This window comes from Fragaria vesca, linkage group LG6 (assembly GCF_000184155.1).
Source record: "Fragaria vesca subsp. vesca linkage group LG6, FraVesHawaii_1.0, whole genome shotgun sequence".
NCBI classification, from domain to species: Eukaryota; Viridiplantae; Streptophyta; class Magnoliopsida; order Rosales; family Rosaceae; genus Fragaria; species Fragaria vesca.
Window position 1 is genome coordinate 10791791 of NC_020496.1, and position 25719 is coordinate 10817509.

The window sequence follows — 25719 nt, forward strand, 5'->3', positions numbered from 1 at the left end:
AAGTAGAGAGAGAGAGAGAGAGAGAGAGAGAGAGAGCGTAGGGGAAGTAGGCAGAGGAGTCTGGTTAAGTTCTAAAGAGCTGGTTATGTTTGATGCAGAGGAAGCTTCTTTTAGCCTTTCTGTAGCTGCGTTATCATTCTCTGCTTTTTTTTTCTTGCATTTTTATCAAAAACTCTTGAGCTTTTTCTTTATTGCAGGTTTGCAGCAATGATGAAAGTAAGCAGTCATGGTTTAACAATTAAAAAGCTATCTTTAAGCCTTTAATAAAATCTAATACTAAATTAATTATCTTTAAGATTTTTGTTTCCATATAGTACATAAATAATTGGACATTTTTAAAAATGAAAAATCATAGAAAAGTTGTTGGAGTTACTCAGTTGCTCTTGTACACAAACTTTTCGTTAATCACTTTCATCAACTCTCATTAATCTTTAAATTTCATGAACAACTAATTCTTCTACACATCAAGGTGTAAGTGAACCGAACAACTAATATATAATATTTTGATCCGGTCATCTACGTCGTACTACATGTATGTATACTAATACCGTTAACATTTTTTTTTAAAATACAAGGGCTAAACGGTAACCCTCACGCCATAACTATTAATGAAACATCATAATACAAGGAGGGGACATTGTGCCTAAACCTCATACTGTTAACAAATTTGAAACCCAAAAAAATAGTCCCAAAGTGTTTCTAACTAAGGAGGAAAGAGTACTAGGTCGAAGAAGGTATACTTTTATTGTGGGCATTTAATTTGATTGGATCAAAAATGAAAATGAAAAGAAAGAATTTAGAATCTCGAATCTTCATTTGATATTCTCATATGACAATTTGAGCACTTATGTATTAATGATGCAAATCCGCTTCGTTATTACATATGAAAAACAAATGAAATTCTTATGTATCTAAGTTCAATTATTAAGGGTGATTCATAATCAAACTCGTATATATTAATTAAATTGTTACATATTCTGTCAATTAATCCATAATAAATATTCCTCTTGATGTATGGCAATTATCAAATTCTAAGAAAACGACTGCACTGGGTTTTATATGACCTTAATCTACTGAGAATTGCAAGCATAATCAAATTTTTTAGGACAATTATGGTATGAATTTCATATGAAAATGACAAAGAATACAAGTATAGAAAAAAGGTTTGGAGTATTATAAGGGAGAATATTAGGGAATACAACCGACAAAACACTGGGTATTCCCCGGCAACCTTTTAGATACTGTTCCCAAATTGCTTCATTCCAACCAAGAAACAAGTCCCAGTAAAGGGCACCCACCCCCACGGCGCAGGTTAGAAAAAGACACACTGTTTGCACGGAATGGGATTGTACACTGCAGAATACACAACAGGGAAAGGGATTGGACAAAAATGCACTGCTGGCTTTTATTTTGTGATGACAAAACTCAATTATATGTTATCATGGCATTCATTTCATCCCTTCCCTCACTTTTATACGGTTTATGCCGACTAACTATGTAGAGTATTTCGATTAAGCCTCTCGAATTAGTCCGAGTTATAAGAGAATGTGGGTCTTCCAGAGCATTAAATGTTCGGAGTCAGAGATCGTTAAATTGAAAAGTATGCATAAAGTGTGTTATTGTAGAAGCTCATCTAATAGATTAGGTCTCTAAAATTTCAACAATAGTCTATCGATTAAGAAAATAAAAAATGCGTTTATAAGATGGAATCTGTACTAGAACATACACCATGTGGATTAAAATTAAAAGCAGTAGTTGTATGTTATCATTCCATCCATTTCTTCCCTCAATTGTATACTAAAATTAAGAAGGGTATTTCGTTTAAGGTTAACCCCCAAATTAGTCCAAATTGTGAGAGAATGCATGTGTATCTCGAAGCATCGAATGTTTAGAGTCAGAATCGGTTAAAGCGCTGAGATTTGTAATCTACATCATTACAGGAGCTAACCTATCAGCTTTGCAAAATCTCAATAGTTTTATTTTCGATTGAATAATTAAGTGGCTTGTAGCAACACATATGTGTCCGATTCCAACTTGCTGCATAAAAATAATTTTCGGGTCTAGTTCCATTCAGGTCATGTCCTCAAAAATACATAACACAGACTAAAAGTATTATACGATTCAGATTTTAGATTCTATTATTGAAAATGTTTTTGACCCGAATACAGCTCGACATTGTGCACACTCAATCAAGTTAATCAACCGATTGAAAATTCTCTCAGTGGCTTGACTTTTTGATTTTTTACATTACTGTCTGTTACAGACATGCAGTCAGGTGTGTTGGGTGAATCTTTTGTTTTACCACGCCCGTATCTGCAGTAATAATTTGGAATCTGAAAATTGAAACGCGTGCAAGAGGTACAAATAATAATCAAACGACTCAGAAGTTGCCCACATCACCATATACGGTGGTTAGGGGACAAAACGGCGTTCTGCTACTGGCGTTGACGGAACTAAACACTCATCATTGTACATGGTGACGAAGGCAGTAAACCAATAACGGTGGCCGTTGAGCAGTGAGTCTCGCAGAGGTGACGCTGACGAAGACATTGGTTTGACTCGTTTGTCTGAATTAGTACAAGACATCATTATCAAGTTTACAAAAACCCAAAAAGTGGTTTAGGGCTCATTTATTGATAAATACTATTATAAAATATGTTTTCTTTTTCTTAACTATTTTGTTAATGTTTTTTAATTTAATTGATATGTTTATGTTAGAACCAAAAATTTATGGATCAAACCACGAGCAAAATTAGCGTCTCATGTGCTCTATAGGTGAACTGTGGTTTGGTTGATTAAAGTGTTTAATGGACAATTTTAAGATCACAGGTTCAAACCTCACGGACATACGTAAGGTGTGTGAGTTATTAATAAAACAATTTTTTTAATTAAAAAAAAAAAAAAAAGACGTCTCCTGTGCTCTACTGGAGTTTGATTTCACGAGCATCTTGTTGACAGTGTTTACGAGATTAACTGTTGTTGAGCTCAAGAAACTAATATCAGTCATTGTTTTGGAGGACTTGATTTTAGAGAAGGTTGGTCAAAGTAAATGAAACAAGTTTCATGGAGAGATCCAATTAACACTAATTCTCTCAGACAAAATGCAGAAAAAGCTTGCGGGTGGAAAGCTCACACGTCTTAGTTTGGTTAAAGTCAATTTATCAGGTATGCCAAATCATCTTCTTTCTTGTTTTAAAAAAAAAAATCACAAATCATATTGATAATGAATGTCGAAAATTTTTCTGGGGTACTTCCCCTCCAGCAGTGGCATGGTCACAAGCTACTACTCCCAAATCTGTAGGGGGTCTAGGCATTCCACCTGCCCATATTTTTAGTAAGGCAGCTTTGCTAAGCTAGGGTGGAAAATTTTTACGCAACAAAACAGTTGGTTGGTAAGACTGGTTACTAATAAATACCTTAAACGAGATCATTTTCTTACTATGTATAAGAAATCGACTCATTCTTATGCTTGGAAAAGTATACTGCACGCTAGATACATTCTTTTGAATGATATTCGTTGGATAATTGGTGACAGAAATACAGTTCTTTTTTGGAAATACAATTGGTTGCTACCGTTTCCGCACGTCTTCGTCATCAGTTAGATCTGGATATTAAAGTCTTATGTCATTTTATTAATAATGGTGTTTGGAATATTGATCTTCTTTGCAACTGCTACCTCAAGATATAGTTCACAAAATTATGGCAGTTCCAATACTTTTACAACCTACTAGTGATAGATTTGTATGGGGACCTTCGAGTAACGAAACTTTTACTATTAATTCTGCTAGTTGTCTTCAACAACAGTCTCATCCTGCTCATTCTACGGCTACATTCTTAGATAAGGTTTAGAAGTTAAAGCTTCCTCATAAAGTCAAAAAATTTGCTTGGGTACTTTTGCGTAATTGCTTAAAAACATGAGTTCTTATTTCACGCTACAACCCTAACATTCCTTCGGTGTGTGCGCTTTGTAATCCACCTACAGAAACTATGGATCATTTCTTTTCTACTTGTGCTTTTGCTAGACAAGTGTGGGAATTTGCTAATCGTGGGATATTCCTACCCAAGGCATATCTTTTTTTTTCTTGGATAAAATCATTGTTTGCTTTGTCTAATAAATATTCTTTACGACCGGCTTTAATGCTTGCGTGGTTTATCTGGAATTCTAGTGTTTTGGCCACGATCCTCAGCAGGGGTAGAGAGGTAACTTGTGCTACCAAAAGTAAATTAGGGTTTGCAGGGCGTGCCACCGCGCGGACGCAGAACGAGAACGGTGCGCGTTCTTGACTTCTAATCAGGCGAAGTAGAGCTCCGATGTCACCTCGCGGGCGAGGAATTACGAGCAAACTATCTAGTCACCTGTGAATCGATACTCACTGTTCGAAGCGAGCAGAGCAACAATTAGGAAGGAGAGGCGAGTCCAGACGGGCTCTGAGATCTAAGACGAGGTGCACTTAGAACTTAGGGTTTCGAGGATGCTCGAAGATTTGCAGTTGTTTTGTATGATTGATTGTGTGTCTTTGTTTGTTGTGTCGAGCTCCCTTATATAGCGATCCGCAAGCAATTGGCAAAGACCTAATCACAACCCATCCGGACCCCGCAATTAGAATCCCACAAGGATACGACCAGCTCGCGAGCCGCGCGATCCATGCAACACGTGTCCAGAACAAACCTCGCCTAGGTCTTGCTTACCGCCCCGCATCATCTCACTGTAGCGTCGTACACGAACTCAAACACTAAGCGATCCTATCCCGCGGAGTACTACAGTCCATTTCCAACTCTACCTCGCCATGCACTGTAGAATCCTACACGAACTGGAACAAAGGATCCCGCGAGGACATCGAATCCCGCGCGGTATCAGAATCCTTGCACAACTCCAATTCGCGTGTTGCCAGACTTCGCCACCCTTCATGGGCTTCGTATTAAAAAAGGGCCACAGGTACTGGCCCAAATATTATCCAAAACGTACCCCGAGTCTTGGACAAAAAATACCCACTGGGCTCAAACATTGCCCCCTAGGCCTTGAGCTTAATCCACTTCGCAACGGTTAAGCGAAAAGGCCTAAATGAGCCATTTACGGGAATTCGTAATTCAACAGGTGCTGACGTTTCGGCATCATCGCCTCCTTTCATCATTGCGACTGTTTGAAATTTGAAACGTGCTGACATTTCGGTCGTCATTGCGTCTCCTCATTACGGCTACTGATTGAAAAGACGTTACGGTCCGTCTCCTTTATAAACCTCGATGCGGGTCCCCACATCCCACCATCGCTTTCCAACCAAGCTTTTCCCTTTCTTCTGCAACCAAAAGAACTTCACCACCGGACTCACTCCGCCCAGAAACAATGGCTCCCAAACCAACCGCTAACGATCCAAACCTTAACCTCACGGTGGCGAGCTCTTGGTCGACCGGCCTTGCTCGCCGTTTTGCCAACAACCCTCCTCAAGGAACACCCATTTATTTCCTTGAAACAGGGGCAGCCCTGCTCGGTCCGACCCCTTCGCAACTTCCGTCCGCCGCTGATCTGAACCACTATACCGCCTCCGTGCGCCGACCTATCCTTGCCCAACGTCGTGAGCCGGGAAACTTCGCCTCCTGGTTTCACCAAGCCCGCTCCCACACAAATATCCGGGTCGAGGAATGGCCCAGTGTCACCGCGGAGGACCGGGCATGGTACGCGGCTCGCCTCCAGATCGACCAAGCGATATGGGAAGCAACCGGCATCGGCGAAGCCATTGCTTTGAGCTTCTCGCTGCCTCCTCACGCTGATCGAGCACCCATTGCTGCCGCGGCCTGTTTATGGAACAGTGCCACTAACACCTTTGATTTCCCCTTCGGGCAAATGAGCATTTCTCTGCTGGACATCCTCACCATCACCGGGCTGCCGATTCATGCAAAGCCATATGCGCCAGGCGACTTTGCATCGACCGAGTTTACGCACTCCTGCAACTTGGGGGCCCGCCGCGCCCTGAAAGGCTCGTATGGAGTATGGAGGAAGTTCTACATCGGCCATTCAGAACAACACGAAGGAGGTATCGCTTTCCTTGAGTATTGGCTTGATAAATTCATATTCTGTGGCAGTGCTCACAAGCCTACAGGGAAATGGACCAAGCTGGCCGAGGCCCTCTACAATGGATCGAAGTAGGGCTAGGGCAGCCCGTACTGGGCGCGCTCTACCGGACCCTGCACATGTTGTCCCTAAGACCTTTCCACCTCTCTGCTGGCCCTCTGTGGATCCTGGACTTATGGACGCAGCTGTACTTCCCACTCTTCCTGCGAGCCCCGCTGGAATTCCTGCTCGAGGACCAACTGCTTGGCTTCGCGGTGTGCAGGAACGCTGCGAACCGGACTCCCCTGTCCTTTTTCGCCAGCCTCTCCATCCTGTACAACCAACTCGAACCGCCTCCCACTATAGACATGATGGTTCGCCGGCGCCATCCTGAAGTCTTATCAACGGGCTTCTTCCCTCGCTCTAATTCGGACTCTGACGCCAAAACCGTCTTCATGAGAGCATCCTCATGCTGCGACCTTCAGCTCGCCGAGGATGAACAAGGCTTCGAGCTGTATGCCCCCAACCACTTCGCCAGACAACTTGGCTTCTTTCAAGGGGTCCCCTATCCACTCTTCCATTCGGTGAACAAGTACACCTCCTGGAGGAAGATTGGCGAGTCCGACCGAGTCACCCCGCTGCAGAACATTTTCCCTCTCACTCCTGACTTGCTCGAGATTGAGCCTTCACTGGGCGTTGACCCCGCCTATCTCTCTTGGTGGCGATCCTTGTCCGACAACCATTGGGGGTTCCCAGATGATGCTATCTTTGCTGCCATCTTTTATCCTCTATACGACACTCTGGGCGAGTCAGACCGCGTCATCCTTGATGCCCAGCGCGACCGCGAAGAGAGCGGTTTAAAGGCTGCGACAGGGTCTAGGCCTGCGCTCCCACCAGTTCCCGCTACTCGTCGCTCGACGGGGATCGTCATTCGAGAACGCGATCCCGCACCTGAGGTATGCCACTAACTGTGTAAATTCCATACCGCCTTTACCACCTCGACGAAATGCTTCCTCCTAACTTTCCTGTCTATCTTTACAATCTGCCCCCCGTCGGAGAACTATCAGAAGACATGAGGGTGCCGGAGACAAAGGAAAAGCACCTGCCCAAGAGGAACCAGCGGCGGGCCATGACGGTAAGACCGCTCTCGTCGTTACCCAGCCAACGAGCGGCGAAAGCTCCCGGAAGCGCCCTATCGAGGACGAAGAAGAGCTGCTAGAGGATGAACGATATCGGCAAGAGCACGCCTTGGTAAGCGACCCTTCTTCGAACCAAACTCCTTAAAGCCAACAAACGATTTGCTAACCTTACCTTTAACAGGCTCGCCGCCGCATCCGACCTCGCCTCGCTATCATTGAAGGAGCAACAGCGATAGTTGAAGTCCCAGCCCTGGAACCAATCGTCGGGGATCAAATCATGGTTACAGAGGAAGTCGCCGTGCGACCCCCTTCTCCAACCGACGCTCTAGGAGAAACTGGCCCGACTCCAGAGCCTACCTCGGCTCCTGCTCAAGATGAAGATCTCGACCAGACCACCCGGCTTTCTAACTTTGCTGCCCCATCGGTGGTTCCGCCAAAGGACTTTCAACCGGTGCTTGAGCCCTCTCCCCTGCAACCAGACTCAGCGGCCCAGACCACCGAAGAACTGACAGTCCCTACTCGGTCTGAGGTCCCACCGCCCGTTCCATAGATTGAGGCAGTTGCGGAGGTTGAACCAACCACTCCGGCCCCAACGAGAACATCTGGCGAGGCGGCTTCTTCTTTGGCTACCCGGACCGCTCGCCTTTGGGCCCGGGTTACCCCGCCTGCCGATCCAGAGCCCATTCGCCTAGCCCGGGCTTTCTTTCACGGGCTACTGCTTCAAGGTCCCCACATGAATGTATTCGACTTGGTAAGGCACGCCCGCGAAGCCCATGAAGCTCTGATTTGGCACCTCGCTGGGAGCAACCCTGCTCTAGACCATGTGTTGGAACTCACCGACGCTGTCGAGCTGCAGGCTCGCCGAGTTCAAGATGTCGGTGCCCAGTCGGCTGCTTACAAGAAAGTCTGCCAAGCCTTAGATAATCAGATGGCAGCCCTTTTAGCCGAGCTTGATGACGCTGAAATCCCTGAGGCATCGTCAGAGAACCCATGCACTGTCTATGCTCGGCAAGTGGAGGCCCTGGAGGCTCAGATAGCGGAGCTGCAAGCTCAGCTTGCTCAAGCTCGCCAGAACTTGGCCCGAGCTGAAGAGGCAGAAACCCGTGTATAGGTCGCGGAAGAGACCCAAGAAGCTTTGGACTCGGCTGCTGCTGCTGCCGACGAAGCCCAAGCCCAGGCCGATGTTGAAGAGTTGGCTTTAGAAGGCCTTTTCATAGATTGGTATAGGGCTTCCAGGCGGGTTTATGCCCGATCAGCGCTTTGCCCCCTTTGTATGAACTTTTATAATAATATTATTATTAAATCGAACCTTTCCCACTCTTGTCAACTCTTGTGTAAGAACTGCATTCCCAGGAAAAAATCTTCTTCCAAGATTTGGTGGGGGTTTCCAATGCAACTACTCGCTTGGAACGCGGGTAGTCATTATGGAACAACGCGTCCGACCTTATTTCCAAAGTTCATATCTCGAAGCAAATCGATGCATGGAGGACATCTGTTGAAAGGAAAAACACTCTTTCCGCCTATAAAAAGAAAAGCTTGGCCGGGGTGAAGTACCAGTTAAGTCTTTGCCCCCTTGCCATGGGCTCTTATACCCTTCTGTACATCCTCTTATCCCTGCTTAAAGCAAAGCCCCCTCCTCACATTTTCACTCTTCGTTCTTTCTGATTCTGAAAATCTACTCTCAGGCCGGGAGTGATTCTGAAAATCTAATCTCAGGTCAAGCCTTTGTTTGGACAAGCTAATGGTTGGGTACCTTCTGCCTTGCACCGGCTGTTCTGTCCAAACGTGAGGTTCTCGGGGCTCCGCATCCGCTTGCGCTTCAGGTTCTGGTCAGTGCCCTTCAAGCACCTTCTAGGCATGACCGGTAGCATGAGGGACGCTGGTCCAGTGGACCTCTAGCTTCCCAACAATTTGTCTTAGGTCCGGGCCGGTGTCAAAGCTCGTGCTGGTTTATGGAAGCGGGGCGCTTGCCAACTTTAAACGAAGGATGCGGCGGCAGTCTCTTCTTCAACCCTGTAAGATATACGGGTTGAGGTTTCCAATATCTGCATATATATGCTTCTGAATGTAAATATAGTCTAATTTCACCTTTTCTGTCAATGTAGTTGCTTCGGCCGCAAAGCTGATGTTCGAAACTTGTATTGAAACAACGCCAAAAAGGCAAAATAAATGAATTTATTGTTTTTTAGGGCCTCTGGAATAGGCCCCAATCTTGTACTGGCCTTTGCGTTTAGACTTTGCACGTTTACAGAAAATGAAGAAAAATAGAGTTATCTTTTTTTAGGGCCTCTGGAATAGGCCCCAATCTGATACTGGCTTTTTTAGGCTGGTATGTTACAACGTACTCTATCAGTCTTCTATCCCGGATTGCCCCCTAATGCTAGGCGGCGGAGCGAGAACGCGATGGCGCGTAGCATTATTGACTGTGGTGACGGGGTCTGGGGGAGGTGGAGGATCCTCGCGTTCCCAAACTCCTGCAATGTGGCGCTTGAGGAAGCGGCCATTAATAGGATTGCGATGAATTGTGCCGTCCAAGTCGCGCAGGTGGTATGCCCCCTTGGGGAGTATACGATGAATAATAAAGGGGCCTTCCCATCGAGCGGACCACTTGCCCCGACCGAATTAGCCATGAAAGCTGCCCCCCTGTCCGTAACGATGCACTCCGGGATACCAAAGCGGGAGATGATATTGCGGAAAATAAAGTTGCGAACCGAGTTGGCGGAGGCAACCTTGAGTGGTTCGGCTTCGACCCACTTGGTAAAGAAATCGGTGGCGACGATAATGAACTTATGCTGCTAAGAAGAATGGGGATGAATAATGCCAACTAAATCTATCGCCAAACCGCGACCGGGCCAAGGTTTAATGATAGGCTGCAACGGGATGTTGGGAATATGTTGCACTGGTCCGTGAGCCTGGCAGTCTTGGCAACCTTTGGCGAAGGCAATACAGTCTTTCAGAATGGTTGGCCAGTAGTACCCATGGCGACGGATCAACCATTGCATTTTGGGCCCGGCCCGGTGCGAACCGCAAACCCCATAATGGACTTCGCGCATGATACGTTTAGCTTCGTTCCCATACACGCAGCGGAAATCGTTTCCGTCTTCCCCACGTCGCCGGAGTTCGCCATTGCGTAAAACAAAGTTTAAGGCGAGGAAACGTATTTGCCTGGAGTGAGCGGCGTCGTTGGGGTTCTGGAGGTAGGCGATAAATGGTAGCCGCCAATCCTCGTCGATAGGGTCCAAGGCCGCAACTTCGGGGGTGTCGGCTTGCAAATGCCCCCTAGCGATGAAAGAGGGAAGCATACGGCGTTCGACTTTGAGCAAACGTTCGCGCACGCCGTCGCGCAGGCTGAGATCGGACGCTACTTGGGTGAGCTAGTTGGCGGCGAAGTTGAACTCACGTGGTATGTGCTCGATGTAAACGTCGTCAAATCGATCCAACACCTCAAATGCCTTGCGCAGGTATGGCTCAATTGATGAGCTTAAGCACTTAAACTTTTCCACCAGCTGGTTAACGACCAACAAAGAATCGCCAAAGAACTGAACCTCGCGGACTCCTAAATCCAACAAAATCTCTAGGCCGATGATCAGCGCCTCGTACTCAGCCTGGTTGTTGGTACATTTGAAATCGAGCTGGAACGAGCAGGAGAAGCGATCTCCGGCGGGATTGGCTATGGTTATCCCGGCGCCGGCTGCGGTGTCAGTCCGCGAACCATCAAAGTACAGGGTCCATGGAGCGAGTGTCACGGTAGCGAATTCCAATTCGCGAAACGCCGTGAGCTCTGAGAGTGGGTGATGAGCGAGAAAGTCTGCTATTGCCTGTCCTTTTACTGCCTTTTGCGGAACATATTGCAACGAGAATTCAGACATGGCTAGGATCTACTTGCCGATGCGTCCCCGCAAGATAGGGCGAGAGAGCATGTATTTGACCAGGTCGGATTGAGCGATCACAACCGTGGTAAAGGCAAGCATGTAATGGCACAGCTTGCACCCTGCAAAATATAGGGCAAGACACAACTTCTCCATTGGTGAGTATCGTGTCTCACACTCAGTTAAAACCCTGCTAAGGTAATAGACAGCGTGTTTTACCCCGTTCACATCGTCTTGGGCCAGGAGTCCGCCGATGGACAAGTCGGCAGCGGCGATATAAAGTTTAAGCGGGGCACCGTCGCGAGGTGGGATCAGGACTGGTGGGTTCGTAAGGTAGTCCTTGATTCGATCGAAGGCCTGTTGATGTTGTGGTTCCCAGACGAACTCGGTTGCCCCCTGGCGCTTGAGGAGGGGTGAAAAAGGCTGGACCTTCCCTGCCGCGTTTGATATGAAACGGCGGAGAAAGTTGATTCGCCTGAGCAGCTGTTGGAGCTCTTTTTTGGTGGTAGGGGGCGAAGCAGTGATTACCGCCTGTGCCTTGTCCTTTGGGATTTCGATGCCTCTTTGATGCACTAGAAAACCAAGGAAATCGCCGGCCTCCGCGAAAAAAAACACACTTGGCGGGGTTCATCTTCAGGTTATGTCGGCGCATCCGTGTAAACACCTGTCGCAGGTCTTCAACGTGGGTTGCCCGTGTTTTGGTTTTGACTACCACATCGTTGATTTATACTTCGATCAACTTCCCCAAGATGTCATGAAAGATGAGGTTCATGGCGCGCTGGTACGTTGCCCCTGCGTTTTTAAGTCCGAAAGGCATGACAACATATTCGAACGCGCTGGCAAAACCAGGGCAGCGGAAAGCGGTCTTGTGTCGATCTTCCTCAGCGACGAGAATTTGATGGTATCCGGCCGTTCCGTCCATAAAGGATAACATCTCGTGTCCCGCGGCGGCATCAATGAGTAGGTCAGCCACAGGCATGGGGTATATATCCTTCGGTGTTGCGTTGTTTAGGTCACGGTAATCAACACAGACGCGCATCTTGCCATTTTTCTTGCGAACGGGGACAACATTGGACAGCCACTCGTTATACTTTGCCACGCGAATGATGCCCGATCGATGCATGCTTTCGATTTCTTTCTTGACTACGATCTGAGTCTCAGTTCGCATGAACCGGCCATCCTGCCGTACTGGACGTCGGTCGGGATAAGTTGGTAACCGGTGGTAGACCAAGTCCGGGGACAAGCCGGGCATATCTTCGTATTTGTCGGCGAAGCAATCCCTGTACTCGCATAACAAGGCAAGAAGGGCTTCCTTTTCGTCTTCCGCCAACTTAGCACTGATAGAAATAAGTAAGGGCTTTTCTGCAGTCCCTACGTCAACTTGTGAAATGGGGTCGCGGACCTGAGGTGGTGTGTCGTCCAAGGCGGCGGGAGCTAAGTGAATAACTTCCTCCTTGGTATTGGAATAATCCACCACTTTATCTACATATTCCATAGTCGCGACCTTGTCGTAGGCTTCGCGTTCTGCCCAGTACGAAAGGAGTCTTTCGCACAAGGACTCGCCAGCCTCGCGTGCCTCCTCTGAGAAGGCACTATTCATCAGAACGGGGTGTGGGACTCGCGATGGTGTGAGGACGTTACAAATCGTCCTTCGCTTGAGTAAGTCCCCATCGCGTTAGATTGGAGGCCGTTATTCCATATGGGCGGCCCTTGTTATCGACGCCTTGAACATCCAACGGACTCAAGTCTGTAGTATAATATCGGGCATTGTTGAAGTTGGCGGAGATAGAGAATGGCCGCGGGTCGGCTTTGATGATGACCGCTTCACGGTTCTCGACGTCCCAAATCATGAGTTCTTGGTGCATGGAGGAAGGTACGCAAAAACTTCTGTGGATCCAATCTCGGCCAAGAATCATGCTGTAAGAGGAAGCGCATTCGGCGACGAAAAAGGTGTAAACCCGTGATGCCGGCTCGACCTTGACCCGTAGGAATAGCAAGCCTAGGGTTCTGGACACTTGCCCGGTGAAGTTCTTGACTGTTAAGGACGTGGTTTGGATCATCGAGCGCGGGATGTCTAGGAGTCCCATGGTACGGGTTGTGACAACATTGACCGCAGCACTGGTGTCGACCATGACCTTGTTGATCATTTTTCCTTCGACTTCGGCCGTGATATACAGTGGCCGCATGTGAGTGGCCATGTCCAAAGTTGGTGTGGAGAAGGTTAGAGTTTGCTTATGTTTGATGCTGCTCGTAATTTCCACCTGTGGGGCGTCGTCGGCTTGTGCCGGAACTGGGCCCATTTCGCTGCTGCATGGCGGGGGTATGCTATTGACATCCTCGCTGCTAACGGGAATATCCGCCGCACTGCAGGTTGTGTTTGGTGGGAGAGCGTATCTTTCCGAAATGAAGAACACCATCCCTACTTGAAAGGAGAATTGTTCAGGAACTGGGACCAAGGGAGTGTCAATGATCCCGTGTTCCCCTTCGAGCAACGCGAAAGCGTCTGCTTCGCTGCTATATCCTTCATCAGCACCCCATCCTGAGATCTCTATCATATTACAGGTGAATGATTTTGCCTGCCCTTCGTCCCGGTCTTCCTCTAGGTTAAGTCGAGGTTCTGAATGTGCCTCGTCGTCTTCTGAATTCTCGCGGAAACGCTGGGCCATTTGTTGGGCGAGGTTAGGACTGGAAGGCGCCTGTGCGGCTATTGGTGGCTCTTGAGCCTCGGGTTGCCGCGGACGCCATACTGACTTGGTTGAAGGCTGATGGTCCTTGGCTGGTTGTTTGTCTGTTGCCAGAGGAGCCTTATCGTTGTCTTCTTTTTTCAACCGTTGTAGGGCGGATACTCGGGGAACCATCCGAGTCTCGGGCTCCGGGGTAGATCGTGCCCGAGGCTGGTGTGGTGGTGGTGGTGGTGGCTCCCTTCTGATATTGGCCTCCGGATTTTGACGTTCCCGTTGCCGTGAGGGCTGAGACGGTTCGCGTTTGGACTCTGGGTCCGGGGTTGTGAACAGCTTACGCCTGGGACCGGTAGGCGGAGTCTTTCTCCGCTCGGGCTCCGGTGGCGGCCTGTGCCTGGAAGGCTGTTGATCCCTCCTCTTTTCAGGCTCTGGTGACGGTTTGGGCCTAGCAGGCTGTGGATCCCTTCTTCTTTCAGGTTCTGGTGATGGCCTGCGCCTGGAAGGCTGTGGATCCTGCTTTGGTGGAACCGTGAGTCGGCAAAAGACGTTTGCTTTGGGTGCAGGCTTGTCGCTGAACTGCTCGCAAATCCCTGGGGGTGTGACAGGCGGCATTTGTAGGAATGCGCGCAAACCCTCTGCTTCCCTCCACATCCGCTCAGGCGTCTGTGCGAGCTGTGAGGGGCGTACAACGCCCTCTTGGACAGCCCGTAAGGCACGTAGGATACTACCATATCGCTTTTGGAGCTTTCACTTCTTAGCCCTGCTGATGGTAACTGCCTTGCCCCCTTGCTGTGTGTACCAGACCTCATCCTTGATTGCTGATTTGGACGTCGGGGGAATATAGGGGTCGGTTAGGACGCCTTTACGAGGGCTCGAGGCCTCGTTGTTGTGACGCTCACCGCTGGAGTCTGACATGTCCATCTCACTTGTGGCAAGGGATGAAGGTCGCGCCTCTGGCCAATGTGTATAGACGAACGTCTCGAGACGCTCTATCCTCCTTTCCAATTCTTCTCGAGTCCTGGGAGTCATAGGCTGGGGATCTTCGACGGGGAACGGTTCATCGTCCCTCATGACTGCTTTGCCCTTATCTTTGCGGGAGGGGCGGTCTATTTCGAGCTTAGCGACCAACTGTCGAGCTGGGTCGTCTGCTTTCCCCCGCTGGTTATTCAGGACGGTATAGTTATTCGTCGGCCGTTTGCGATTTCGGCCCGACGGTTCATGTGAACCTGCATTTGGCGACAAGTCTAATGTGATTCTTCGCTGGCCGACTCGAGGCCAAGCAAAGTCAGCCGTTGCGATCATGAAGTCGCCCTTATTCTCAAAGCGAATATACCCGAGGTCGAGCCAGTCTTGAACCTGGTCTCTAAGCTGCTGGCATTCGCTGGTTCTGTGCCCCCAGCTATTGTGAAACTTGCAGTGGATGCGCCCCTCCATATATTCTATGTATGGCAAGGAATTGGCCACTATGACGAGCCCGTCATCAAAGAGATCGTCTAAAACCTCATGTGCAAGATCTTCGTTGTAGGTGTATTGGCGACGTGGCCGGCGGGCACCATCGTCACCTTCCTCGCGGCCCCTTTTAGGTGCCCGGCGTCGATCTTCGTCCTCGGTCTGATCGGCTCAGTTTACCTCGACCATGCCAACTACAGGCGGGAAAGGGTCTATATCAACCAACAAGGCCGTACTACCCGGTGTTTTCATCTTTAGTTCGCCTGAGTTCAGCCATGTCTGCAGCTGGTCCCGAAGCTTGACACAATCTTTGGTGTCATGATTGTAAACATTGTGGAAGACGTAGTACTTCTTGTCCTTCAACTCCTCCTTGGGCGGGATCTTATGATCCAGGCGCACATATCTCGCCTCTATCAGGTCATTAAAAACCAAATGGGCGTTCTTAGCATCATAGGTGTACGACTCGTACTCCGGCTTGGTCCATGCAAAGGACTGGATGGTGATTGGCTCACGTGTCATCTTCAGGTTTTTCAACTTATGAGCTAATGGCTTGCCAGTCAATTCTACTGCGCCAATGTCATCCAGGTCCTGATCCGTATGAACTCCCTCAGGTCTTTGATAATATGGATCATGAGTAGGGGTTTGTATGTTTAGTGCCCCCATTATCCGGTTTTTCCCTGGTATGTAAGTTTCTTTGGAAGCATTTGTTTTGTCGTCCAACTCGTTCAGGATTAGCTCGTAGCTGCCGACTTTGTTAATCAGGTCACCCATGGAATTAAAGCGCTCTCCATGGTGCTTCAACCGCTGGCGGTGCTCCAGACCTCTAATAGCCAACTTAATGGCTTCCTGCTCAGGTAGCAAGTAATCACACTTGGTTTGCTAGATCTTGAAGCGTTGGAGGAAAGAAACTCCGGACTCCATGCTCTGCTGGCTCATCTGTGTGAGGGAGTCGAGGCCAACTTCAGGCTCAATCGTGCCGTACGTTTCTCGGAATAGTCTTTCCATAGTGGGCCAATCTGCTATTGACCCAGGCTTCAATCTGGAGTACCAGGTGAAAGCAGCCTCGGACATAGAAGTCCCGAAGAGTTTGAGTTTGAGCATATCATCATTCCCGTATTGGCCGCATTGGACCTTAAAACGGGCCATGTGTGTTGCTGCATCTTCCCTTGTCTCCCCGAAGAAAGTGGTGAAGACAATATTCTTAAACCCATGAGGGAAGGGATATTGTGCCACGCTATCAGGATAGGGATCACGATAATGCAAGCTAGCATCACCTTTTCCGGTTTGCTCCTTGACTATGCTCGAGATGAGCTGGCGCCAATCGGCTGCCGTTACTGGTGTGGATTCTGCCCCCTGATCGTGGCTGTGCCATGCAGAGAGGCTAGGGGCCTGCCCGATGTTCTTAGGGGTCGAACTCGAATAAGCTATAACTGGGTCATCTGGTGTCCCGATCCCTTGAGATGGGAAGACACGGGCGCCCCCAAGTGCGACTCTAGGGTTGCCTGTCGTGGGTAGAAGGGGTGGTGTCTTTGACGAACTGGTTCCCAATGTGAATTGGGGAGTCTTCTGGGCCCCAACCTTCGGATTCCCCCTAGGGCGTTCATTAGGTGGAATATACCTTGATCCGTCAGTTGCACTTGAACTAATTAAGTTCATAACATGGTTCTTTGGTGCCTGAGACCGCATCCAGTCTTCCACTTGCAGGACCCTTAAGCTCAAGTTATCATGTTGCTCCTTATATTTCTCGAGCTTTTCTATGCTATTCTTACTTCCAAAGAAGGAAGCGTCCTGCTGCAATTGTAGCTTGGTATCATGCTCGTCCAAGTGACGGGTTTGCTCATCCACGGTTGCGCGGGTAAGCTGCAGGGTTTCTGTGAAAGTCACCTTGCTCTGATCCAGTTTTTTTTGGATCCTTTGAAGGGAACCTTCCACCAAATCTTTGTCCTCCCTGACTTGACCGGCATGGAAGTTAAAGTCCTCGCTGAGCCTAAAAAGGTTTTCTTGGTTAGCAAGCCAGATATCTCTATCCTTCATGACTACTTCAGATAGATTCTTAACAGTCAGGGTGAGGGAGCCAAGACCCTCCTGCAATTGGAGGGTTGCCTGGTCGGTGTGAGCCGTTAGGCGGTCGACCAGGGCCGTTATCTGGTCTTCAGCTAGAGTGACGGGGCCAGTGCTGCTAGTGGGTGTTCGTTCTGCCATCGTAGGTTCGCTGAAATCTGGGTTTCCGAACCGAGTTAATACTTGGTCTTTCGTGAGTGAGCGACAGGCCGCGCTGTTATGAGGCTGGTAACGCGGTGATTTGTGTTTCAAATAAGAAATCGAGGGTCTCCCGTATGGGGATCCGCCTGACTTCCCAATGATGACGAGAATGTTATACTCCCGGTCCCACCGGGTGTGCCAATGTTTTGGCCACGATCCTCAACAGGGGTAGAGAGGTAACTTGTGCTACCAAAAGTAAATTAGGGTTTGCAGGGCGTGCCACCGCGCGGACGCAGAACGAGAACGGTGCGCGTTCTTGACTTCTAATCAGGCGAAGTAGAGCTCCGGTGTCACCTCGCGGGCGAGGAATTACGAGCAAACTATCTAGTCACCTGTGAATCGATACTCACTGTTCGAAGCGAGCAGAACAACAATTAGGAAGGAGAGGCGAGTCCAGACGGGCTCTGAGATCTAAGACGAGGTGCACTTAGAACTTAGGGTTTCGAGGATGCTCGAAGATTTGCAGTTGTTTTGTATGATTGATTGTGTGTCTTTGTTTGTTGTGTCGAGCTCCCTTATATAGCGATCCGCAAGCAATTGGCAAAGACCTAATCACAACCCATCCGGACCCCGCAATTAGAATCCCACAAGGATACGACCAGCTCGCGAGCCGCGCGATCCATGCAACACGTGTCCAGAACAAACCTCGCCTAGGTCTTGCTTATCGCCCCGCATCATCTCACTGTAGCGTCGTACGCGAACTCAAACACTAAGCGATCCTATCCCGCGGAGTACTACAGTCCATTTCCAACTCTACCTCGCCATGCACTGTAGAATCCTACACAAACTGGAACAAAGGATCCCGCGCAGTATCAGAATCCTTGCACAACTCCAATTCGCGTGTTGCCAGACTTCGCCACCCTTCGTGGGCTTCGTATTAAAAAAGGGCCACAGGTACTGGCCCAAATGTTATCCAAAACGTACCCCGAGTCTTGGACCAAAAATACCCACTGGGCTCAAACATCTAGAAATCAATTTTTTTTTTCTACAAAGGCCAGCGGAGGCTCGTCAATGTTACTTTCATGCCACTATTTTCCATAACAACTATTTAGACACTATTATGGTAACCCCTCCATCCACACCAGCCATCTTGCCACTAATCAAATTGCATCCTCCAGATGATAATTTTGTGAAATTAAACTTTGATGCCTTAATGCAGACTCATCATACAGCCATAGGTTTTGTCCTTCGTGATCCCGATAGTAATCCTCTCACAGCAGCAGCTCGATATGTGGGTGATATGTTTGTCTTGTTAATTGAAGCAATCGCTCTTAAAGAAGGTCTACATATTGCTTGGTTACAACACATCCCAATGATCATTGTGCAAGGTGACTCTAAAGTTCTCATTGACTGCATCAACAGTCCAATAGCTTCCCCTTGGAGTGTCTCTACTATTTTACAAGATATACATTGGTTAACAGCACAATTCCAACAATGTTTCTTTCGTCAGCCTTACCGAGAGGCAAATTTCGTAGCCGATAAGCTGGCCTCACTAGGATTGACTACAACTTCTCCGTTAGTCTGGTTTTATTATTTACCCTTGTCTGTGTCCCTAGCGTTCCATCTGGATCAGTTATGAAAGAGTGTTCAAAGAGGTTTTTGTTGTAACTGTTTTTGTTTTGTTTTTTATCAGTAATTGAAAAAAAAAAGAGTAAATGAAACAAATACCACCTCTTAGGAGTAAAAAATCTTCAATGCATCATGGGTGTAAGTGAATACTCTATGTATACATATAGTGAAGAGATAATAACACTAGTAGAGCTCTCAAGTTCAAGACAGGTTTAGGGTTCGTATTACTCTGAAGCTAGTGTTAACAAGTACTTTTAGAAAGATGATCAAAATTATTTAGAATATATTCATCTAGATAATGGAAACAAAGATGTAAACCGTTTTCCAATTCCAATGTGGCTTTTAATCTAGGAAAACAAGAGTATAAGCCTAAAATCAAAATCCAATCATGAAAAACTAGTTATTTATCGATTTCTCTTTCCAAAAGAATATGTACATTGCATTTGTATGAAATTGCAGAGCCGCCACCCATACTTGCACTTTGGATTAGGCTATAGCAATTGGTGGGCAAACACATTATTTTCTTTCATTTCATTTTCCTAGAGACTAATACAAAGGGCTGTTTCCTCAATATCATAATCTCAAAGTTGAACTTTGAAGCTCTATTATTGAAACCAAACTAATAAAATTAGCATACACCTTTATCAAATCTAATTGTTTCTTGAATAAATTAAATCTAATTGTTTACACCTAAAAGTTTACACACACTGCGCATAATCCCCACATAAAGATGCTGTCACATCTTGGAGGATTAGTGAATTCAGAACTACCAATCGGGTTTGCACACAATCAAAATCCTATGCTCATAAGCATGCCTAGAATCAAATCCCTTTGATTTTTAATCTTGGTTATTGGTACTCGTATAGTTAATTATATTAGGTGTATAAACCAACAAGATGACAAGTATAACGAACGTGCCAATTCTAGTCAAAATTTGTGTGATCTTCTAAGCTAAAAGAAAATCCCATTTTCTGCAATGAAAGTAGAAGCATCCAAAAGGCTTGGAATCAAGTTTAGATATGCATAGCCTGGCTACTAATACTACGGCATAACTAAGCTAGGTTGTCCACGCGTAATTGAGATACATTTCTATACGAGATGTACAACCTCGCTTCACATGATTTGAACTTTTTCTACTTTCACTAATTAGTATTATGTAAAAAATCCAAATCATAAGTAGTGCAACTCACTCCGAATTTCACACTTCATAATTAAGAAACTGACGTTACTAAATTATATGGTATTTGATAATGTCGATCATTTTTATCTTAGGTAAGAAATTGGGTTAGGAAAGCTGAAAGACATAGTTGTTTATGGCTCTGTATGAACATTATTTTTCCGATATGTCACCAAAATTATAAAACAAATAAAGTAGTTAATGATACCCTCTTTACAAATGGTTTGTTAGAATGCATATGTTATAATGTAGAGACTCCTGATATTATTTTGAATAATGTTCTTACATTATGGAGTTTAGGTACAATGTTTCCTTATTGTATTCTATCTTTGTCTCATTAATGGTTATGGCGTAAGGGTTCTTGTTCTAGTCTTGTATTAAAAGAAAAAAAATTGAGTTGGGACTTGAGGAACTATTTTGGTTTTGGTTTTGGTTTTGGTTGATTGACATGAAAAATTTACGAGTTGATAGGAGATTAATTGACTAGCATGAAGAATGGTGTCCCAGTTGCTCCCCACGCCTAAGTAAAAAGGTTCACACAACTTTAATTAGTGACAACAAAACTTGGTCCCTCCGATTCTCCATTGATAACCACTAGCTATATATGTAGCTCATTGGCTCTAGTTCTAGTTAGTGCATTTCAAACGCATTCACTCTCATATATATGCTCTATCTTCCCATGTTTCCCCTCATCCTATCCTATGTTTGTGTATGTATGGCAAAACAGTCCTGTTCACCTGATCATCAGCTACTGACCAAGATCGATTTGGTCAATCACCGTTGGATCACGCCACTATAAATCTGATGACCGAGAGATTAAGACGTTAAAATAAACTAAAACACATTATTTTATATTCTTAATCATTTTTAATTGATATTATAAGCTTTCTCTTTCTTCTAGTCTCTTCCCACAAAGTCCTCGTGTTCTCCTTCCCCCAATCTCCCAAATTTCATCAAATATGAAACCCACATTCGCTGGGGACAAGACCCAACGCCGGAAGTCGCCGAAGTCTTCTCCTAATCTCTCCGTCTTCGTTTTTCCCTCTTCTTCTTCTTCTTCTTCCATAATAGAAATAGTGCATGTTCTTCGAGGAAGAACACAACTCAGACACGGCATACTGAAAAATCCGCACCCAAAATCCAAAAATAAAAATGAAATAAGATTAATTGTAGTTTACCCCCTTGAGGTTTGGATAGTTAATATTGTTTCACTTTCTATATTTTTAATTTTAAAAATTTACCTCCTAAAGTCTCTAATTTTCATAAATCAGACACAACCGTCTAATTTGGAGATTAAATTATAACATGAAATCTTAAAAAAAAAAAATCCTAAAAGGTGATTTATGTTGTTATAAGACTATTTTAACCCTTTTAGTAAGTTATGAAGTCAAAATTAACGTCTGAATTAGACAGAATTTCAGCAATTGGACATGATTTATAAAAATTAAAAATTTTAAGAGGTAAATTTTTAAAATTAAAAATATGAGATGTGAAATGATGTTAACCCTAAACTCAGAAGTGTAAACTGAAATTAATCTAATGAAATAATATCATAGTTCATAAACATGCAAATCTAAAACCCCCAATTTTTTCTCCTCTGTAAACGTTAACCCTGTACTCCAGTACCTTTAGGATCAACCATTTTTCCTCTTTGGACCCAATACCCCAAATCCCCAATAGCTTAGTTCGTCTTAGTAATAAGAAAAGAGAAACCATGTATCTTTCGATTGATTTTCGTAGAACGTTTTTCGTGAGTTCTGAACAAGGAACAATTTGGTTGATTATCACAAAACATCAACTTTTGCGTAGGGAGTTTCTGAAAAACAGAAGAAGTTATGCGTAAGAAAAGGTGAGGTGGAGAGCTAGCCTTCGTCGGCGGCTTCCATTGTTGAGTCTTTGTCTCCGGCGAATATCCTCTCTTGGTTTCCAGAAAATTTGATGAATTTTGGGAAAATACTCAAAATAGAAGATGAAGACGAGAATTTTGGGAGAACATACGCCTGGGTAGAAGAAAGAGAAAGTAGATTAAATTCAATTAAAAATGAATAAAGGGTATTTGTGTTTTAATTTAATTTAACCTCTTGATCTCTCAGCCATCAGATTTAAAATGACATGATCCAACGGTGAACGAGACTGTATCGCATAATAATGCTTAAAAGGTAACTCACTCAATTATCCTTTCAAGCCTAGGATGATGAGATGGTCAAATATCTAGCTTCCATAGGACTGTGATTCGGTCTTTTTGTATTGATCTTGTGTTTATATCTAATTTGGACTTTAATTCCAGTCAATATACCAATTATTATGAGTGTTGGTGAGCTATAATTTGTTGGCTACTAAATCTTACTCTCGTCATGAATGGAGAGTTGTAACTAACTAAATTCAATCTAATGTTGAGACAAAGAAACTAAATTGGTGTATACCTAGTAAACCAACAATCAATCTACTAATTAATTTGAATCTAATGCTCAAGCAAAGAACTTGAGTTCAACGTATTTCCTTTACCTATTGGCACTAAGGTTAGCCATCCCATCATCAACAGCTGCAACTAGGTGATCAACCTTCTTTGCTTTAAACTCAGACCCAAAGACCCAAGCTCAATCTTGATCTACCCTAAGTCTAAGCTCATGCCAAGGCTCAAAGGCTCGAATGCAAGCATAACATAACTCATCTATCACTTTCTAATAGAAGATACAGACCCTTCCGGCAGCCAACCCAAACGAAGACCAACTAAAGACCCAACCACTGAGGTCATATTATTCGATCCATAATAGTCAAGCCCAACATGTAACAGCTCAGCCTACACAGTTGAGATATTTTCCGCTTTGGACCCACCGTCCCTCACAGTTTTTGTTCTTGAGATTTCACCTCAAAACGCATTTCAATGTAAAGAGCTCACTCTCGATATATAAGCATAACAACTTGTTTCCCCTTACGATATGTGACGCATCACCTGCTCGCGATATGTGACATGTCACCTGCTAACTTGCTAGTGCTTTCGGCACCCACCCAGTCAGGGGGTCCAAAGCGAACAACATTTCAACTATGTGGACTGGGCTATTATAGATGGTATCAAAGCATGTCTCTGACCAAAATCGTTCTGACGTGGACGTCGGGCCCTTAAGGGGGGGGGGGGGGGGGGAGGGGGTGGATTGTGGTGACTAGACTAGGCAAGCGTTGAAGGCACTGGCAAGCTAACAGGTGCACGCGTCCAACAACGCTAGGGGAGATAAGTTGATGTACGTGCTTATATGTGCAAAGTCATCTCCTTACATTGAGACGCGTTTTTGGGTGAAACCTCAAGAAGAAAAATGTGAGAGCCGGTGGGCCCAAAACAGACAATATTTCAATTGTGTGAAATGGGCTGTTACAGATGGTATCAGAGATTGTCCCTGGCTAGAAGTGTACCGACGAGGATGTTGGGTCCTTAAAGGTGGTGGATTGTGGTGACCTGACTAGACCGGTTTGAAGACACTGACAAGCTAGCAGGTGTACACATCCCTTGTTGTCCTTATATGTGTAGAGTTAGCTTCTTACATTGAGACGCGTTTTGGGGTGAAACCTCAAGAATGAAACCGTGAGTTCCGGTGGGCCTAAAACGAACAAGATCTCAGTTGTGTGGACTGGGCTGTTACAAATGGTATCAGACCATGTCCCCGGCAGGAAGTATGTCGACAAGGACGTCAGGCCCTTAAATAAGGGTGGATTGTGGTGACCTTACTGGACGAATGTTGAAGGCACTGGCAAGCTGACAGGTGCACGCGTCCCACATTTCCCGGAAGAGACAAGTTGTTGTGCTTATATGTGTAGAGTCAACTCCTTATAATCAGATGTGTTTTATGGTAAAACCTCAACGACAAAACCTCTTCTTCCGGTGGTGCGTCTAAAAAGGACAATATCTCAACTGTGGACTGGGTTGTTACACAGCTCGTGACCCAGCCACTAGCTCGACTATTTCCTCAGCCGGCCATGGCAGTCAACATGCCACCGCTTGCACGAACCCTATAGTCAGCCACCCCTACCTTGCCAATTTTGGTGGGAGAGACTTCTAACAAAAACTAGCCACGCTGTAGCTGCTGCTCGTCACTACAAGCTCTGATCCAGCCTTTGACGCTACAACAAAAGCCATCGACCCAAACCCGACCACTTTGAATGAAATCCAAGTCGCTTTAGTCGTTGCAAAGATCAAATCCCTACAACACTGACGTCATTGGACACACAAAGCCAAAACCGATTAGAGAGCATACACATTCTTTCGTTGTAAATACATGATCACATTCTTTCGTTGCAAATGCATGATCAACGAAAAGGATCCTCCTTGTGGCGCCACCGTGCTCACCATTGCATCATGATCGCCTTGCCATATTGCCAAATCAAACCCCTTTGCTAGATCGAACCCCATGTATCAAAACAAAGTTGCTCCAGAAGCTCAGGGGAAATTCATTCAAAAACAGGAAGATTTGTTTAGGTAACAATTGTATCATGATTATTTGAATTTTACAGTAGTTATATTCTTAATTATTTTAAAATAACGTAATAAACTACCACTTAAATTCCATATATAGATGTTGTTTTGAACTATACAATAATTGTAACATAGAAGCATAAACCACATTAATATTTAATGTGTGTGTGTTTTTTAAGGATAATTTGTTTTTGAAAGGGGTTTGGAGGTTCCTCCCCACGCCTAACTTAATATATTAATATTAAAATTATGCATCGAGAGGGACATTATACATTGACATCAAGCATTAGTACAACCATCCTCATAGAGTACATCCTGAATAATAACATGTGTCTCATCTAACCAAACATCATCAAGCTTACTGGCACTAGCAAGATGGGCCAATCTTTTGGCCACACCATATGCTTCTCTAAAGATATGTCTAATATGAATAGAGCGTAAAGATGTCAAATATGACTTACAATCTCTCATAATGCACCCAACCTTAGATCTATCTTCGACCTCAAAGAGTAGCTCATTCACCACCATAGAGCTATCACACTCAAGATCAAGAGAATAGCAAGAAGGATACCTGCTCTACTGGTCTCTACCTCCATATGCAAAACCAATGATGCAAACGTAAAATACCGCGCAAAAGCAACCAAACACGTACCAGACTCATATGTGATTACTACACCCACTCCACCATCTCTGTGCAATGATACTCTTAGTAAGCTAGGAAAAATTAGTCTTTTTTTTGTTGTTGACAAAAGCTAGGAAGAATTAGTCGATATTAAATTTTTTGCAATAGTCCAAGACTATGTTGAGCATCGAGACACGTACAATTTCGAACGGGACAACCACATCCTTTAAACTGGTAATAAGGCATCAACATATTAGTAGAATGTAAAAGAATTTAAAACAGCATATCCCATAGTACATGATCTAATAACATTATTGTGTTTAGTTAGTTTATGTTCTAAACATAAATCATCATAATGAAAAGTCTCCATTTTTAAAGAGAAAACAAAATATAAACTGTGCAAAAAACCCGAGAGAGAGAGAGAGAGAGAGGACAAACAA

General features: G+C 45.4%; 1 protein-coding gene across 1 annotated transcript; it reads right to left on the bottom strand.

Moving 5' to 3' along the window:
• Positions 1-10559: 10559 nt before the first annotated feature.
• On the bottom strand, positions 10560-11054 carry LOC101314590 (ribonuclease HI-like). Its single transcript, XM_004305232.1, has one exon. The coding sequence runs from the start codon at positions 11052-11054 to the stop codon at positions 10560-10562; it is 495 nt and encodes a 164-aa protein (XP_004305280.1).
• Positions 11055-25719: the final 14665 nt, after the last annotated feature.

Coding starts and splice junctions, on each gene's coding strand:
- LOC101314590 (XM_004305232.1), bottom strand. CDS start 11,054: ATGTCTGAATTCTCGTTGCAATATGTTCCGCAAAAGGCAGTAAAAGGA.